This window comes from Benincasa hispida, chromosome 12 (genome assembly GCF_027475165.1).
Source record: "Benincasa hispida cultivar pf3 chromosome 12, pf3_genome.v1.1, whole genome shotgun sequence".
Classification (NCBI taxonomy): Eukaryota; Viridiplantae; Streptophyta; class Magnoliopsida; order Cucurbitales; family Cucurbitaceae; genus Benincasa; species Benincasa hispida.
Genome location: NC_143489.1, coordinates 24,836,438 through 24,856,437, shown reverse-complemented (window position 1 = coordinate 24,856,437; position 20,000 = coordinate 24,836,438). Strand labels below are relative to the sequence as shown.

Here is a 20,000-nt window from a genome sequence, read left to right as displayed (position 1 = left end):
AAAGAAGACAAAAGAGAAGTGAGGAATGAAGATGTCGATCGAGAGAGGATAATGGAGATGGCAGGCGGCATGCGACTGCTTCTTTAGTTTTAGGGTTTTTTTTTTAAAAAAAATGTATTCTTTTACTTTTTAGAATTGGTCTAAGAGCGCTTATGGGTTTTTCAAACTAAAAGGAATAAGTGGGTTGAGATGAGCTCATATAATCAGAAAAATACATATAAACATAATAAAAGTTGGTTTAGTTCGGTTCTACAGGTTTTTTAAAACTCTTGAATCTAAAACCAAACCAAATTGGTCGGTTCTCACTAGCAATGAATCGGTATCGAGATTTTTTTTAAGAAATTGGGCTAAACCAATCGATTTCATTCGATCCAGATTCATCGATTTTCTCAAATTTTTGCATGCCCCTGGTCTCAGTGATATTAACACGACTTTGTCAGATGTTCAATCTCCCACTCGGTATAGTGTTGTACTAAAAAAGGCTCACCTTTGTTCAGGTTGACGAACTTTTTTTTTCCTTTGTAATTTAGCATTTTGAAAAGATCTATTTTGCTTTAAGAAATGCCCCATTAATCAAGAGTGAGAGCCGACAACATAGATACAGTACACAACATCATGACTAGTTCCGTAATTTTACTTTGGGTTGGAAAAAGAAAAAGAAAAAAAAAGCCAGTTTGGAGTTCGACTCCGAGCGCAGCGACTGATTAAAAGAGAGACCGATTTGCGTACACCTTTCACAAACGACCTTCATTCAATCTGTAATCGTCGGACGCGTCTCCTGCGCCGGGAGGCTCCGATCTGCTGCCGTTTTCTCCGGCAATCATTGCCTGACGAATTAAGAACTTCGTCGTTGGATCTGGTCGCTTCCGCTTATCTGCCGTCTCCGCTCTCTGAGGTATCTTTCTCGTCTCCGTTGCCTGATTTTGATGCTCCTTCTTGAATCTGTCATCATCCACCTCATCACGAATTGCCTCTCCATTTTCCCCTGGTCTCAGTCTCTTCTATGATCCATCAGCAAAATCTACTCTCTCTGCAATGTCCCTTCTACATTTCTTTTCCTTGGGACTCTGTATGAATAGGACTTCCAAATTTACACTAGATTTGTTTCTAAGTATATAGAGTGGTTCTGTAGAGAGGCCAAAGGGAAATGCATCTGGGTTATTTTGGTCGAGTCATACAAATTCTTGCTTTACTGAGTCCTGATTTGGGTCGGCTTAGATTTCACCCGTTGACGATTCGCTATTTTCTTTTTAACCTCAATGAATTATAATAGGAATGACTGAACTCTTAGTTGCTTTGCTAGACAACTGACTGTAGAGTTGAGGGAAAATGCTGGGGTTTTGTTAGAATCTTAGATTCGTAGATCATTTTTGTATGACAATTGATTTGATTCAGTTTAGTTTATTCCAGAAACCATGCAGTTCTTTGGTGGGTCAGAGATTAGCCCTTCGCCTCCAGTGCCGACTACAACTGGAAACAATGTGCATATGATGTATATTTTCAATAGGAATGGAGTTTGTTTGTTCTACAGGGAATGGAATCGGCCTCTCCGGACATTGAATCCCCAGCAAGACCACAAACTCATGTTTGGTTTGCTCTTCTCGCTTAAGTCCTTCACTGCGAAGATGGACCCAACCAGGTTTATGTTTCTTCCTTCACTGGGAAACTACTTTGGCTTATGCTGTGCCTAGCTCAAGTAATGATCCAACAAGATAGGAGATTAATGCAAACTATATTTTTAAGCCTTAATAACTGGACAAATGCATTGCTCTTTCGTGGTCGGTGGCAATAACTATAAGATGTCTAATTTGATTGTAGATTTTGATTTGACTTTTCAAAGGATTAACTTACTGGGAAGTGATGGACTGCTTTCGGGAATTAGATTCTGAAGTGATAGCTTTCTTTTTACATTTACAGCGCTGATAAAGGAAATCTTGGGGTGCCTCAGTTACCTGGCCAAGGTTGTTCATTCCACAGTTTTCGTACAAATACCTACAAGCTCAGTTTTACTGAAACTCCATCAGGGATAAAGGTTTGTTTAACCTTCTTTCTTCTGTTATTGTCGATTTTGCCATTGTAGTTTCATGAATGTCTACTTGAATTGATAAATTAAATAACTTGATTTATGGCATAATCGGAGCAGACTACATATGAATTATTGAGATCTAATGAAACCAATATTTGTTTTCTGCCATTGACTTGTTTATTTACCGTTATTAGACTTAAGTTTTTATTCGTAACCTTGTGAAATTTTCTTACTTTTCTTTGTTGTTCTTAGAAAGTTCAGTTTCCTTGGTGATGAATAATATTTCCAACAAATCTTTTTCTTCTTGTTTTATTCTTGAAGAGTTAAAGTTGGGTTTTTGGAAGAAGCCCTGTGAAGCTGCTGTTTTAAAATTGTTTCTGTTTGGAAAATAATTAACCAAAGGTGCAAAATGGAGATCCTATGAGATTAATAAATTAGTTTGAAATTCAATTTTGTGTGCATTGATGGATCATTGGATTGTTCCTTTGTTTTCAGATTATCCTGGTTACCCATCCTAGAACCGGTGACCTGAGGGACTCATTGAAGTACATCTACAACTTGTATGTTGAATATGTAGTGAAAAATCCCATCTACAGTCCAGGAACCCCAATCAGGTAATTGTTAGCTTGGGTTGATGCATATGTTCTATATACCATCTCTAGTAATCTAGTCCAAAGAAATTCACTTTGAACTCTTGCAGAATAAAATCAACATCTTTGATGAATTTGACCTTGTAATGCATGCATCAATTGGTTTCAATTTACAAAAGATCAAATGACGTCTGGGATAAGGGAATGTACTATTGGTTTTTGCTTTCCTCTTTTTTCTGATCGGACTCGATTCAAACCATAATTATGATCAATTTAACCTTTAGATATACCTTATATTGAATGGTAGTGCATCGTCCTTTTTCTTCACTTCCAAAGAAAAAGACCGTGTTCTAGAAAACTATTAGCTTCTAGCCATCATGGGTTGGCTTAGTGGTAAAAAGGAGACATGGTCTCAATAAATGGCTAAGAGGTCAAAGGTTCAATCCATGGTAACCACCTACCTAGGAATTAATTTCTTACAAGTTTCCTTGACACCCAAATGTTAAGGGTCACGGGTTGTCCCATGAAATTAGTCGAGTGCGCATAAGTTGGCTCGGACACTCACGGATATCCAAAAAGAGGGAGAGAGAACTATTAGCATCTAAAAATGGTAACATTTTTGGGAGATTTAACTAAGTTATAGGGACTATAATGGAATTGAAAATTCTAAAACCATTTAGGCCAAATTGAAAGCAAACTCAAACCATATGAAATGAAATGAAATGAAATGTTAATTTAATCCCTCTTTTACCAGAAAGTTTTACGTGGGAGATTATTCATTGACTTCTCCTGTTTACTCTTTTTGAAATATTTCAAAATTTTTATTTACGGACTTAACCCAACCTCAAACAATTCATGCTTGATATGATATCATTCTTATAATGAAAATAATGTTAATTTTTGTTTGTCCTGGCAACACAATATCGACTCTCTTGATTTTGCTTTCTGCAGGTGTGAGCTATTCAATACAAGTCTTGACCAATATGTAAGAAGTATATAATCAGAGGTAGTGACTGCTCTGCCGTTTTAGTTTCATTCAATTTGTATGCTCTGTCTTTTTTCAATGAATGAATGCGATTCACTGGATATGGTGCAGTTTCAGGCTATTAAAATGCCTACTTGGGAGTTTCCTTTTGTTTTCTATTGATTCCTGTAGAGAGTGCACCGGTGTGAATGATTCTAGTTTATCTTTTTCCTTTCTCCCCTTTTTTCTCCCAGCATTCTGCGGCAACTTCTTTGTGATAGTGGTGGAAGAAAAAAGAAAAAAAAGGAATTTTAGTACAAATCTTTGCTGCTCATGTATAGTTTATAGTAACGCATCTATATATCTCTTGTTACATTTACACACGTACCATACATTAGGCGTTCTTTGTGTAAAAATGTGAAATGTTTTCAAATGGGAGAGGATTTTGTTCAATTGCCTTCTTAACCACTTCCCCCTTTCCATGGTCTCTTCATCAATTTCTTGGTATATGTTCAACCTAGGATTCACCCATCATAATGTAGGAAAATTGTCAATCTTGATGAATGGATCTTGGTGCTTTAAGGTTGATAGGCCTCGACTCGTGAAGAGATATGTTTGTAACTATGGGCTAGGGATTTCTTGTAATGGAGGCTTATATCTGAAAGAAGATTAGACAAACTCTGGGTTTCCTCTGCTTTGATTCCCGATGTCTAAGCCAATTGAAATTCTTGTTGCTTGGTGTGTGCGATTGTGCGCATTACATTGCTTTTTCTTTCGCTGATGCCACCGAGCTCTTTCTTAAATCTCTCCTCGCTCCAAGCGAGTTTGGAGCCTTAATTCCTAAGGTCTGAAGGACGAAAAACATCATTGAATCTGGTTGGAGGATCTCCAAATGGCTTCACATGATAGTAAATCTTTCCATTGTATGAGTACTTGTAATCCATTTTCAGTAAGGTGGTTTGTGGCTTTAACTGAAACCTTCACCTGTTTTAACTCTAATCTGTGACCCTGTCTCGTGATACAGCTGTGGAGTTGATACGATTGTAATGAGGTATAAGCCAACATAAGAGCAAAACCAAGTTCAAAGTTGGGTTCTCTGTTCTCTGTGGTCTGATGATACTTCAATTCTGTATGATGCTATGCCCATGGGCTGTTTTTACGGTTGCATTCCCATGGTGGCGGCACATATCTTTGGTTTTTAAAAACCATGTTTATAAACACTAGTTTCACTAAAGTGTTTTTGTTTGGCTATTCACATTCTACTTATATTTTAAAAACCAAGTCAAGTTTTGAAAATTAAAAAAATTACATTTTTTTTAATAAGAATTTGACTAAAAATTCATTTGTGTTGCTTCCAGAAGTGAAATCATAGCAAAAGGAAAAAAAAAATGAAAGGAAATGTATATAAATTTTAAATATAGAACAAGTTTTAAATATAAATTTGAAGAAAAAAAGACCAGGATTGGCTTGTTGGTAGATAGGATGCCCGGTATTATTCTTCACCCCGGTATTATTCTTCACGTCCTATGTTCGAGTCCAAAATATAGAACTGGAAAGATAGTAGTTATCAAATGGAGCATGATCTAATTTCTATATAGTTTTGAATCAAGTCTTTTTTTTTTTTTTTTTTACATAATATGGGGAAGGGATAAATCAAACTTTTGACTTCAAGTCTCAAGATTGGACGAAACATTATTGTTTTACTTGACAAGTCATCTAAAATGAGCAACTGTTTTTTTAAATAAATGAGTGATGTTATTTTCAATATGTTGATATTACATCATCATTGTACAACTAATTATAATCTAAAATCGCTGGCCTTAGTGTTTGATTTGGTGATCTAAAAAGTAAAAACACCCAAAAAGTCAATTACATTAAATTAGTAACTTTTCTAAATGTGTGTTTATAGATAATTTTATTTAGAAAGTCTTTTTTTTTTTTTTTATCAAAAGATACTTCAAGCAAGCTATAATTCCTTTTATAGAAATTTGATGAAACGTAATCAAGGTTTTTTGTGTATTTGGGTTCAATATCAACATTTTCATAGCATAAAAAAAATTAACATTTTTGGCCTCGTTTGGTAATCTTTTGGTGTTTTGTTTTTGTTTTTTAGAATTAAACCTATTTCATTCATATTTCTTACAACGATTTTGCATCTTTTATAATAGTTGAATTCTTAGCCAAATTTCAAAAATAAAAACAACTTTTTGAAAGCTTTTTTTTTTTTTAATTCTCAAAATTTCGCTTTAGTGTCCATGGACTTAATTTTTTTAAAAATAAAAAATAAAAAATAAAATGGTTACCAATTGGAGCCTTCAAAACCATATATATTAACAAAATGTCACTAGTATGAACTTAATATTAATAATAAGACATTTAAAGTTATTGAAAAAAGAAATTAAGACATTTAAACTTATTGAAAAAAGAAGATGATGATGATGAAATGCTCACGTGTTTCAATATTTTTATGCTTCTTTTCATATTTATAATTCTTTTTAAAAAAAATTATGATACATCTATAAAATTGAGTCTCAAACTTCTCATAAGCATTCTATCATAATAAATTCAAATGTTTTATTATTAATTTAGAGTTCATATTAGTGATATTTTTGTTATACTTTATCAATTTTTTTTATAATACAATAAAAATATCTATTCACTTCTTATGTCAATGTTGAACTTACGAACATATAAAGATATTTTTGAAAATTTCATATGAATAAATGTTAAGGTAACCCCACTACATGAGGTCAAACAAAGTAGCCTAAGCTAAAAAGTCTACAAGTCAAGGTCTTAAGTCATACCAAACCATAAATATATACATTCATATATACAAACTTGTTTTATCATTCCGAATAGTTGTCCAATTCAATTTCAAATCAAATCATGAACAGTTATGTTAAGTAAATTGACGAGACAAGGCCATACAATCCCATAACATTATTTTTGGGTTTCTATGATATATATATATGTGTGTGTAAGAATTGACAAGTAAACGCCAAAGACCAAGATCATACAATGACAATGAGTCAAATATGAGCTTTGATTTTAGTTTAGAGCTATAAAACACAGATACTTCATGTGAGGCAGAAAATAAGTATTAGACACGTATCGGATACTGATACCAATTAATCTCCACCTTCACATTTGAGTCCCCACAAAGTCCACCAAAATATAAACCATTTTGATGTTTTCAACAATAAGTTCTTCGTTTATCTTCATACTTCTCTCTCTAATCTTTTTCTTCTTCCTCTTCTTTGCAATATGAGTCACTTTTCTATTGTATTTTATTAACTATTGTACTTCAACACCTTAGATGTTGCTTTTTTTTATATTGTATTTCAGTATTTGTATTCTATTTTGTGCTAATGTTATTAACTTATATGCTAAATTTATCTATATCCTAGATTTTGTTAAAGAAAAAAATGTATCTTCAACGTATCAATATCCTCGTTTTTTAGAAATATATATATATCAAATAAAAAAGTAACGTATCCTTAGACGTATCCGTATCTTAGTTTTTTAGAAATTGACAAATCGTCGTATCCGATCGTATCTGTATTATGTAGTCGTATCTGTATTTGTGCTTCGTAGGTTTATAGACACTATGAATGTTGGAATTGGAAGGAAGGATGAATGAGAAATATAAATTTTGACAGAAAAGGGTGAATTAATTTTGTGTGTTTTTGTTTTTGGTATGAATCGGAGATATTGATGATTGATTTTCGAACTATTTGAGAGAAAAGAAACTCGGCGTCAAAGTGAGTATAGTTCAATGATAATTGACATGTAATTCTTTCATCGAGATCATATATTCAAATCTTCATATTGTCTCTTATTGTACGAAAATAAGAAGATATCAAATTTAGAGTATCACCACTAATAGATGATGAATAATATCCGTAGTGATAACTCAACTAACAAATTACTAATATTTCCAACCCTTAGCACATATCAATAATTATATTTTAATCCACTGAACTCAACCTAAAATCTTATTTAACCCTTTTTATATATTCATTTATACTCTGTCTCACTAGCTACTAAATCAAGCCATATCATCTCAACTTAAACTTTGAAATAACCTGTTAGCATTTTGCCAATCAATATAAATGATACAAACTATATCAATTTGAGGGATGTTAAAAAAAAAAAATATACAAGCAAAAAATAACATAATTCAAACTTTACCTCCTCAACAAGGAGGTATTTTCGAATTGGCTAAGATTATTTTGTGGTATTTTGGTTATACCGAGTGGTTGTCCTCTGCTTTAAATGAGAACTTTTATGGCTTCTTATTTCAATAAATTGGTTATTTAATAATTCAACTAGCATGATCAATTAGTACTATTAATTTTTAATTTTGAGATTCGACTCCATGCCACATTATTATCAAAATAATATGTATGTTTGTGCACGCCACTTGAAAGAAATGCACTTTATTAATAGATAAACTCTATTTTTCTAATGGCCAAGTTAGATCTCATGTGTTAAATAGTGTAAGAACAACATATTTTTGGGTTTATATATGCTAGCAAAACAATAATTTAATCATACAAAATTTGATGCATTTTTTTATGAAAGGATATAATTAAAAGGAATTGAATATGTTAAATTTTAAAACTTAAAAACATCAACACGAAATTAATAATTATTTTTAGTACAATAGTTGTGAATATGGGAGATCGTAGAACCTTCGATTTCAAATAAAGTAGTGCATGTGAACTATTGATTCATAAATTTCAATAATAAAATGGGTATAATGTCATATTCTTCTAAAATTATTGGAAAATTATATCAACTTCATATCATCCATATGTTTCAGAATGTATTGAATGCTTGAGAAGAAACTTTTCTGAACAATATTTAAAGAGAACTCAAAACATTTGTTTTTCTAAGTTATAGAGATAATTACATGGTGAAATTAAAAGTTGAAGAAGAAGATTGATACAGTGTGATAAGTTTGTGTAAATTTCTAGTGTTTGAGTTTAGGACGGGTATGAATGAATCGAGATCTCATCTGAATGAGAGGAATTCTAAAAGACTTAAAAAGAATTAAAAGTCACTATTTATACCAACAACGTGCACCTTTCGGTAACTTAATCATAAGAACTCTAAAAGTAAGCATACTTAGTTTTGAGCAATTTTATATTGAGTTTCCTCTTGAAAAAAATTCTTAGGAAGGATGTGAGTAAGGACAAAAAATATTGAAAAAACTTGTATTGGTTTGTGGGAGGTCTTCACTCTTAGAAGCTCCTTAAAACAAAGCATGCCTTGCTTTAAAAATTCCTTGAAGCATGTGAATGCATGCTTGGAACAATTCTAAACAGGATAACCTATTAGGAAAAATTACAAGAAACATGTGAATGAAGACAAAACAAGCTTAAGTGATGATTTGTGAAAATCGATGCAGAAGCAAGATCGTGTCCCAAATTTGACTTCCACAACATATTTATTAAAATTACAAAGAAGAAAAATATGCATCCTAATAGAAATTTACAGCATGTTTTAGTAAATATAGAAGAGGAGAAAATAGGGCTTAGATTTACATATCCTTGAAAACAAAAAAATAAAAAAAAATAAAAAAATCACGAATCTTGTGTAAAATTCACGAACTCTCCTTGAATCATGAACAAAAACCCAATTGATCAAAATAGTTGGACACCACTAAATAAATAAAAAAAACTTTGGTATTCTCTTTTGAGATTGAGAAACCATAGAAATTTGTGGGCTCTGTGTTAAAATTAGGAAGATGGAGAGATTAATTTTAAAGAAAAATTGTAGGCGAGAGCTTTCTTCGAAGAGCCTTATAGGAGATCTCAAACCTTATGTGATTTTAGGGAAGAAGATGATAGAATCCCTACAATTGCCACAACCCACCATTAATTGAGAGTATTAAGGAAAGGGACGTTATTTTCATAACTCCCACCCTTTAATTCAAATTTAAATTAAAACATATTTTAATTAAATTAATAATAATAATAATAAATTTATATATAATAATTATATATAACATATATTATACTATATGTTATAATTAATATAACACATAACCTATAGTTTATATTATATCAAATATAATATAACCTAAAGCTTGAAAAACTCTCAATTAATCTATGATATTTACTATAAATCAAATTATATTAAATAACTATATCAATCCAATACATATAAATTCATATAAGTAATATTTTAATCATATTTAAATACTTATTCTCTCAAAATAAACTTTATATTATAATGTATCAAATACATTATGTTAATTAGATCATATATAATTAATTCCCTCAATTAATTTGAACTATTCAAATTAGTCCAAAATTAATTTGATTTTTAATAAACCCAGTTGAGCTATCGAGAGAGCCTTATGGACCTATAGTTTGAAGCTCCAATGGTACTTGGATAATTAATTAAACTCTTTAATTAAATTACCCAACTTTCATTAACTGTTGGTTACTCCACTAAAGACGGACAGTTGCACTGTTCACACAATATATATTTTTGTGTCCACTAGATATAACTAACCAATGGTGCAATGACCTTTCACAAATTGTTCGTAAGTACAATTTGGTCAAAATGACCGTTGTGCTCCTGTAGTTACATTTAACTCATATCTAACTCCTTAAGTACCACTAATCCCTCTAATGAACAATAAATCATAGTCCAACTATGACCAAACCCTTCTCGGACCAGGAAAAGGTATGGCACCACATTGTTCAAACCCCAGAATCAGCTTTTAAATGAACAATTTATCTACTTTCTCTAACTATAGAGGAGTAAATCTCTTCTTGGTATAGCTGTGTTCCCAACTTCCCAATCAGACATATTCCCAAAATGTTAGGCTTATTGAGTCAGCAAACTGGCCACTCTCACCCATGCAAATCAAAGGACTGCCTTCATAGGCAGAAGTTCACAACTCACTCAGATTCAGGTCAAGTCACATATGGTCATCCTGGTGAAATGTAAAACTCTCCTATTAACGGTGTAACACAGTGAGACTATCCATTTCATGGTCCGTTCTTATACAAACTCTTAGTATAAAATACCCCCGCTCACATATCTCCACATGAATGATCAAGATTAGATCATTTATAGCACCTTACAACAAATGTAACATCTACAAAACGGGTCATATTCATAATGCCATCAGGATGAGGTATTCAGCCTTATCCATCTACTACAAATTGTTTAGATTATCTCTTTAACATGATCCATATGTATGTCTCTACATACATGTTTAAGTTATAGAAGATAGCCTTTGATCTTAGTTTATTGGTTTTGTGAGTTAATGTTATTAAATGTCAAATAAAATTTCTCTAATTTTTTCAGATAAATAAATTATTTATACATTATAATTAAAAACTACAGGATCCACGAGATTTAGGACATCAACCCCAACAGAAAGAACATTGTTCATTTGTGGGGACAATCTTCATCCTAGTAAGCAGTTTAAGACAAATAGCTAATGTGGCCAGGATGCAAGAGAATGTCAGACCCATTTGGTGCCGAATGTATATATGTATGTATAATTCTTTTATTGAGATTATATGTTCAAATCTTCTTACTTCCTTTTGTTGTACTAAAATAAAAAGATATCAAACTTAAAATATTATCTCTAATAGATCATGAATAATATCCATAGTGATAACTCGACTAACAAATTACTAACATTTCCAACCCTCAAATCAATTTAATTTTTTGCATCTAAGAAGCAAACCTCAATATTATCACTAATGTATCACAAATTTTAAAATTTAAAAACATACAAAATTAAGAATTATTTTTAGTACAATAATTAAGAATATGAGAGATTGTAGAAACTTCAATTTGTGTATTGTCAATTATTCTTGAAATAAATTCATTTTAGCAAAATAATAGTTAAATTAAAATTTTAATTAATAGATTAAAAATGGTTTTTCACTTTTAATATTAATGATACACTTAATTAGTCATCACTATTTTTTTTCATTAATTAAAAAAAAGTTTTGCATGAAAGTATATTCAATTAAAGCACAAATAACTTCTTATAATTCATAAATTTCAATAAAAATGGCTATAATGTCATATCCTTCTAAAATTATATCAATTTCATATCATCCATATGTTTAGGAATTTATTGCATGCTTGAGAAACAACTTTTTTTTAACAATATTTACAGATAATTTATTAAGGAGTTAAAATAAAAACATTTTTTTTCTAAATTTTAGAGAAAAGTACATGATGAAATTAAAAGTTACTATATGTACCAACAAGGTACACCTTCCTTTTCGGTGATTTAATCATAAAAACTCTAAAAGTTAAACGTACTTAACATTGAATAATTTTACATTGGATTTCCTCTTGGAAAAAATTCTCATAAACGAATGAGTAAGAACAAAACATACAGAAAAAACTCATGTTGGTTTGTAGGATGGTCTTCACTCTTGGAAGCTCTTTAAGACAAAGCATACTTGAAGCAATTTTATGTTAGATGATCTCTTGAAAAAATTCTTAGAAGCATCCGAAAACACACTTGGAGCAATTCTAGGATAACCTCTTAGAAGAATTCGTAAGACAAAATAAGCTAAAAGAACATTGTTGGTTTTTGGGGACAATCTTCATCCTTATAAGCTGTTTAAGACAAGTAAATAACGTGACTAGGTTGTGGAAATGCAAGAGAATGCCGGAGTCAATTGTTGCCAAATCCAAATTTCGAATCTTTAAGTTTGGAGCATTAAAATATATATATATGAAAAATAAAAAGAACTTTTTTTTGGGGGGGTGGGGGAGTTTAATGGTTGGAGTTTGCAAGAGACAAAATCCAACACAAAGGCAGATTTGAGAATCAGATTTCTTTTCAAATGGTTTCATAATAATTATGAGCCCTTTACACATCCCATCTCAACTCTCAACACACCCATTTCATCACCATTTTCTTCACCCAAAAATTTTCCCTTCCCTTTACAAAATAAATAACCCTTTCTTTAATTTCACTCTTCAATTCCCTTCCTCTTTGCTTTCTTTGAAACTAAAATCTGCAAAAATAAATCATCATAAAACATTTCATTATTTCAAGTAATTTTTGTAAAAAAAAAAAAATACTAAATCAATAAAAAAGAAGAGAGTATTTAAAAAAAAAACTATTTACACAAAATAGCAAAATTTAATCCTTTGATGATTGAAATTTATCATTGATATTATATGATAGATTCTGATAGAAGTCTATCCAATTTTTTTTTTTTGTTATTTTCGTAAATAATTTGATATTTTTTTTCTATTCGTATAAATTTTTCCAAAACTAAATACCTTATTATATATAAAACAACAACAATAATAAAAGGATGTATACCTTTGCAAGATAGACTTCTTGGCCTTTCTTGTGAGGCTGCTGATTCAGACCTTGATAACCACACAGGTTTTTCTGACCACCAAAATAAATCAATGCATTAATGGCCTTTTACAATTTAGCCTTTTTGTTCTCTAAAAACTTTTCAAGTCATTTTTTCTTTTAATTATTGAATTGCAATTTACAAGTTTGACACCCTCAGTAATCGAGGCTAATGTGTTTAATCCAACTTTGAGGATTTTATATATTTAATCTCTAAATTTTAAAAAAAATTGTATATGTATCTTAATTTTTTTATTAGAAGACACATAAATTTATTTTTTTAAAAATTTAAAGTTCATTAACTAAATTTATAACTTAGGTTAGAAGTTTTCATTAAGATAAAAAAAAAAATTATGGGTTAAAATACTATTCCTCTCTATATTCTGAGTCTTGTTTTATTTTTTTTACACATTTTCAATTATCTAATTTAATAAATATTAAATTTAGTCATTTAAAATTATTTTTAAATCAATATTGATTAAATAAAAATAATAATTTTTATCTAAGAAAAGATATGAAGAAGATGCTCATATAAACTAAATTGTTCGAGAAAAATAGGAAGAAACAAATTACATGGAGTAATTTTAAGATTTATTAAAAATACAGAATAATAAACTAACTAAAATGAAACAAAACTAAAACTAGATGGACCAAACTTGTATTTTAAGCGTTATTTCATTAAATTTGGAGGAAAAACAAAAGTCCAACCAGAATGTTCAAATGTTGATTTTTTTTTTCCATTTTTTTTTAAATATTATTAAACTTGTGAGAATTATTAGAGAAAATTAAAAGTTTTAAAGAATTTTTTTTCTTCGTTTTTACCTGCGGAGGCGTTGAAGGATCTTTTACAGTGTAAAATGGCGCTTTGAATCCCGTCGTGTTGCTGCAACAACGAATCATCCCTCCGGTTCGGCGGAGGAACCACCGCCGACACTGCCGCTGCCAATCCACCAGCTGCCGACGCCGATTTGCTCTTACCCAGATGTCTACAGACCAATCGAATCCCCGCCGGGAGTCCGTTCTCGTGCTTCTCCCTCACTGGCGAATCCACAGCCGCCGACGAAAAGTCGCCGCCGCTGTAGGTGGGTTTCCTCAGAACCTTAGGCTTAATCAGCTTCAAATATTTCTGCACCGCCTCCTTCGAGAACCGCCTCGTCGGAGCTGGAACCGGAGGTTCACGTGGGTCCAGCGGAAAAATGCCTCCGATTCGCCTCGTGCTATTGTCTCTGCTGAGCTTGGAGCTCAGAACTCTGCTTCCTTCTTCTTCTTCCGTTCCGGCGGGCGCTCTGTTTTTGGCCACTGATCTCTGCTTCTTGAAGATGAAAACAGGGAACTTGGGGGCCGATTTGAGAAGCTGAATCGGAGATTGGGGCTTTGAAGTAGGCTCGATTGGAAGAATCTTCCGTTTAGAAATGGAATCGGAACAGAGGTTTATGTGATCACCTAATTTGGTCGGAATTTGAGGTTTCTGTTCTGGGCTTTGAATTTTTCCGGCGGAAACAGAGAAAAACTCGAGATCGAAGAACGAATCTTCCTCTTCTTCTTCCTCTTCTTCTTCCTCGTGCTTCTGTAGTTCATCGGCGCCGGAAAGTTTGAATAGCTTGAGAAATGCGACGGAATCCATGGTGAGATGAGAGAGGAGAGGAAGAAAAATGATGGGTTTTTGGTGGGTTTTATAGAGAGAGAGAGTTGGAATTGAAAATGGTGTTAGGGGAAAACAGAGAGGATGATGTAAGCTTTTATTATTATTATTATTTAGTTTAATTTTAAGTTTTGGTTTCTTTTTTCCTTTTCTTTTTGGAATTTTTATAATGATATCTATGTCATCTTTGAATTTGGAAATAGGCATTTGGTCTTGTTGGATGTTGCCCTCATCAATCATTGCCATTTTGACATAATTTCTAATGGCTTAATAGACCTTTTAATTCCACAACTTAACTAAAGCCAATTCATTAAGACATCAAAAGACAATTTTCTCAATTCCAACCTAGTCCGATAGATAAAATACCAATTAATTATAAATTTAAAGATTGATAATACGATCTCCAATCTTATAATGGGTAAACTAAAATATGCATTGGTTAAACTTGAATTTTAGATAGTCAAATTCTCACTCAAACTTGTATTATTAAATAATAATAATAATAATCCTTCATCTAGAATTTTAATTATGCCAATTCGAGGAGAAATTATCTGGAGGTTGTCACAAGTAATTGCTTCATCGAATGTTTTTTTTTCTATTTATAGGATGAAACACTTACTAGTTAATATTTTTTGAGAGATCGAGAATTCAATTCATTTGTCTCAAGATTTATTTATTTTGTTACAATATTATAATTTTATATAGAAAATTATTTTAATTATTGTAGTTAATTATTTATTAATAATTTAATAAGAATTTAAATTTATTTAGAATTATTGGTACCTAATCTTTATTTTCTAAACATGAAATTATGAGTATCATGCTAACTTATGTTCACTTCGATTAGTGTTGTGAGAAAAAAAAATGCATAAGATATATAAATTTTAAGATAGTCCACCCACTTTGACACCTAATTTACTATTCAAAACTTTGTTTAGTTAAATATGATTTAAGAAGGATTTAAATGTAATTATTATATGTGCTTGGTTTCAATTAAAATTTTTATTTCAAAACATTATGACGATGTCTAGATACTTTTTTCTTAACCTTTATAATAATAATTTGTACATTACTTGGGATGTAGTTTTTTTTTTTTTTTTTTTTTAATCTCTTGGGAATGTAGATTTTAAATTAAAGAATGTGAGTCTATACTTTATAGTATTTATGTGCAAGCTCTATAATTAACAAAGAGTTAGACAAACCTAACTCATGTGACAATTGATCATTAAGAATTTGTACTCCAATATTTAATTTTATTATATTTGTTATTACAAAAGAAAATATTATAACAATTTCATCTACATTTTTTTAAGAAAAAAAATATTTCGTTTTCTTTTTTCCAAAATGATTAGTAATTACGGAAATATGGTGTAATTCTTTTTGTGTACTTTCATTCTTATTAAAAGCTGGTAAACAAAAAGTTCATTATAAGGGGAAAAAAGAAATTTAATCTTAAGCTATTTGTACCTAAAAAAAAATAAAAATTTCACACAAAATGAAAAATGTTAATGGAAAGAATGAAAAGAATAAAACCAAAACATTTTTCTCTCCAAATAATAATAATAATAAAACAAACGTGAAAGTTTGATGAAAATACAATTAAATTCATGTTTACTATAATAAAAAAAAATAGCGACATAAAATATTGTGAATGCAATGATTTGTTTTAGGTATAGTTGCAATTGTATTATAATTAATACAAAATGCTATAAAAGTTGCAACTACAAAAATAATTACCAATATTATAAAAATAAGACTACCTAAATCAATAATTATAATCAGTCCACAAGAACCTTTATAACAAGTGGATATGTTCTAAACAAATAAAAGTGTATATGAACTTTGTTGCTAATATTGACTAATCCAACTTTATTTAATTTCTTTTACTGCAGTAAAGGATTAGAGATCTGAACTATAGACATCTGGATCACTAATACAAATTTTTGTAAAAAATGGCATTTATAAATACTTTGAATATATATATCTAGACTTCGTTGGATGAATATTTAGGCATGGTTTGGTAATCAATTGGGTCGTAACCATTTTTTTAAAAAAATTAAATCTATAGGCATTACTTTTACCTCCAAATTTTTTTTCCTTTTGTTGTCTACTTTTCCCCAATTGATTAAAAAACCAAGTCGCAATGTGAAAACTAAAAAGAATAACTTTTAAAAAATTGTTTTTGTTTTTAGAATTTGGCTAAGAATTCAACCAGAAGAAAGATACAAATCATGGTAAGAAATGGGAAAGAAGTAGATTTAATTTTCAAAAACAAAAAACAACAAACAAAATGGTTACCAAATGGGATATTAGTTTTTTGTTTTTTGTTTTTGAAAATTAAACCTGTAAAAATATAAATACTCATTCTACATCTAACTTTCTTGCTTTGTAATCTTCCTCTAACCTATATTTTGAAAAATCAAGCAAATCTTGAACTTGAAAAAAAAAGTTTTTTATTTTTAAAATTTGGCCAAGTTTTCAATAATTGTACTTAAGAAAAATGTCAACAATTATAAGAAAATGTGAGAAAATAGGTTTGATTTTAAAAAACCAAAAACCAAAAACGAAATAGTTATCAAACAAAATCTTAATTTTTTAAAATTGTTAAATTACAAATTTGGTCTCTACGATTGAAAAAATATTAAAAATTTGTCTTTATGTTATAATTAAGATTGAGTGTTTATGGATTTGATAAAATGTTTTTAAGATCTCCCCATGATTTTTGTTAACTAGAAAAAAAAAAAGTAGTTTTAGAATTTTTTTTGAAAAAGAAAAATAGGTTGAAAATTTAAATGTTTGGTTAAAAAATGAAAAACAACGGTCAAACAATGAGAAAATAAAAATAAAAAAACAAATAATCATTGAACATCTTATTTCAAATTTATACTACTTTTTAGTCCAACAAATTTAATAACTTTCATAAACTTTTAATAGATATGTTGGGTAAAAGCTTTCATTTTTATTATATTTTAGTACAAGAAGTAAGAACATAGAAATTTGAAATTTTTAACTTTAAAAAATGAGTATATATCATTACTATCGAATTATAGTCTATTTTACGTTTAATAAGTTTCTAATTTATTAACTGTTTTGAAACCAGATTTAAATCTCAATTTCAAATTAAAACAAATATTTTCAATGTTTAAAAAGTAAAATAGAACAAAATTAAATTTTATTAGGAAAAAAAAAAGGTTTTTAGAGAGAGAAAATATGGTTGAAGAGAGAGAGAGATTGGTCAGTCCACAAAGCTGGAAGCTCAGAATGAGGATTCAGAACACACAGTGTTCCTCACCATACCATTTCAGAGATCTTTTCATTTCTTACTCTCACGCGCTGCTTTTCCCACGCGCCTTCTTTACTTTGAAATTTTTTTAAAAAAAATATTTCACTTTTTTTTCCTAACCATTTAATTTTTAAATATTTTACATTGTTTTTCTTTTTCTTACCACTTTCTTAATTATCATGTTTTTTTAAAATATTTTCTAAAACAAAATATCAATTCTTAGTAAAAATTTTAAAAACAAAAATTGTTTTTTACTTTAGATTTTGATAACATTTTCAAAAGCAAATAACAAAGAGATAAGTAATTAAATAAAATAGTATTTACAAACTTAATTTTTAAATCTTAAAATTAAACTTAATTTTCAAAATTCAATGACTAAGGTTATTTTTAGATAGAAAAATAAACTAAAACTTTTACAAATACAACAAAATTTTACTATCTATCTACGATATACCGCGACTATCACACTCAATCTTAAATATATTGTGATATTTTGTTATTATTTGTAAATATTTTCAACAATTTTGTCATTTCAAATAATTTTTCACAATAAATTTTAATCCAATAGTTATTAAACTAAACTTAATTTCTACATTTGAAATTTTTAATTATAAAATCAAGTATTTATTTTAAAAATTTTAAGAATTTAACCTCTAAGGCAAGAAATCTAACATACAAAGAGTTTGTACGTAGCTTTTGTAATTTATAAATACATATGGTTCACCTAATTAGCTTATCTTTATTAAAAGAAAAAAGTTTATTAACAATATATTTCTAATTTGTTATAATTTTAAAGTGTATAGTCCAAATTATTACCCAATAAAGTTGAAGGATTGAAATTGCTAGTATTTACTTTGTGAAAGTGTAGAGAATAAAAACATGTCTTTAACTAACTTTTATTCCATGTATCTCTTAAACTTAGTTTTATTAATTTGGCAAGCCTTTTATTCCTTTTAAAGTTCAATTCTTTTGATGGAAAAGTTGAAACCAAGCTAAGACTAAACTTAGTTGGGTACACAACTTATGATGTTTAGTTAAGTTTATGTGACTTTATACCAAGTAACTTATTACATTAAACTTTGGTTATTTTTTTTAAAGGGTAGAGATTAACCAAGGATAAAAAAAACAACAACATTATTATTCAGATATAATTTGGAAATCATATTCTTTGATTGGTTTATTTATTTTTAATGAAAAGTGATTAGCACAGATAATATAAATTTTTTTCAAAGTCAATTTGATAAGATGACCTTCTAAGTCTTTACTCTTAATTATTCCATCCAAGTTGCCATTCTTTAACCAATTAGTTTAGTTAGGTGTGTATGTATATACACAATGTTAGAATTTGGACTTGGATTTAATAATTGGTTTCAATAAAATATGGTTTGAATTTTGTTATATTTAAAATAGATTTATTAGCACTTTTATTCTATATTAAAACAATTTAAGATATGCAATTGTAAATCGTTTATTCACATCAACGAAGCCTAACTATTAATCCGATATATTATAATCAATGGTCGAACACGACTATTTAATAATAATATTACGTGAAAGTGAACAACACATAGCAAAGCAACAATATTATTAATATTGAAGGCAGGTTAAAAATCATTTTATAAATGTCTAAATTTGAACAATCTTTATGTTCAATTACTATATTTGAAATGCGAACAAAAATCCTTCAACTCATGATTCTTTTAGTTCAAATGGTTGAACTAAAACTCCTTATTTGAACAGTCAACTATATATATATATATATATCCAAAAAGTAGAATTATATCAAAGCTTCTATCTTATTGCTGAAACCAAATATTTTCCAATGAATTAGGTTACCAATGGCCAAATATTAAGAGTTTTTCTCTAACCATCTACACATTCTTATTCAATTGAAAAAATTATAGTGTGAACTTATTTGCAAAAATTCATGAAAAACATGAGGAAAAAAGGGAAAGCAATTAAGATAATTATATTTATATCAATTTCTTAATTAATTGATTGGAAAAGCCTATGTTAAACTTAATTAGCTTTCATATTAATATTATACCAACATTCAATTTGGGTGTGTGACTTATATTAAATTATAGTCCAATTAAATTAAAAATACACTAAATTGTTCGACTTTACA

General features: G+C 29.4%; 2 protein-coding genes across 3 annotated transcripts; one reads left to right on the top strand and one right to left on the bottom strand.

Moving 5' to 3' along the window:
- Positions 1 to 593: 593 nt before the first annotated feature.
- LOC120092844 (SNARE-like superfamily protein) lies at positions 594 to 3,901 on the top strand. 2 transcript variants are annotated; one of them, XM_039051072.2, is made up of 5 exons: positions 594 to 895; positions 1,401 to 1,639; positions 1,918 to 2,032; positions 2,522 to 2,640; positions 3,568 to 3,901. In XM_039051072.2, the coding sequence occupies exons 2-5, from the start codon at positions 1,416 to 1,418 to the stop codon at positions 3,614 to 3,616; spliced, it is 507 nt and encodes a 168-aa protein (XP_038907000.1). In that variant the 5' UTR covers positions 594 to 895; positions 1,401 to 1,415; the 3' UTR covers positions 3,617 to 3,901. The 2 variants fall into 2 exon arrangements, with proteins under 2 accessions (XP_038907000.1, XP_038906999.1); XM_039051071.2 differs by having other exon boundaries at positions 595 to 895; positions 1,411 to 1,639.
- Positions 3,902 to 12,396: 8,495 nt separating this feature from the next.
- On the bottom strand, positions 12,397 to 14,801 carry LOC120092746 (membrane-associated kinase regulator 5-like). Its single transcript, XM_039050928.2, has 3 exons — positions 13,770 to 14,801; positions 12,909 to 12,980; positions 12,397 to 12,594 (listed from the first exon to the last, which is right to left on the bottom strand). Exons 1-3 carry the CDS (start codon positions 14,794 to 14,796, stop codon positions 12,557 to 12,559), a joined length of 1,137 nt encoding a protein of 378 aa, XP_038906856.2. The 5' UTR covers positions 14,797 to 14,801; the 3' UTR covers positions 12,397 to 12,556.
- Positions 14,802 to 20,000: the final 5,199 nt, after the last annotated feature.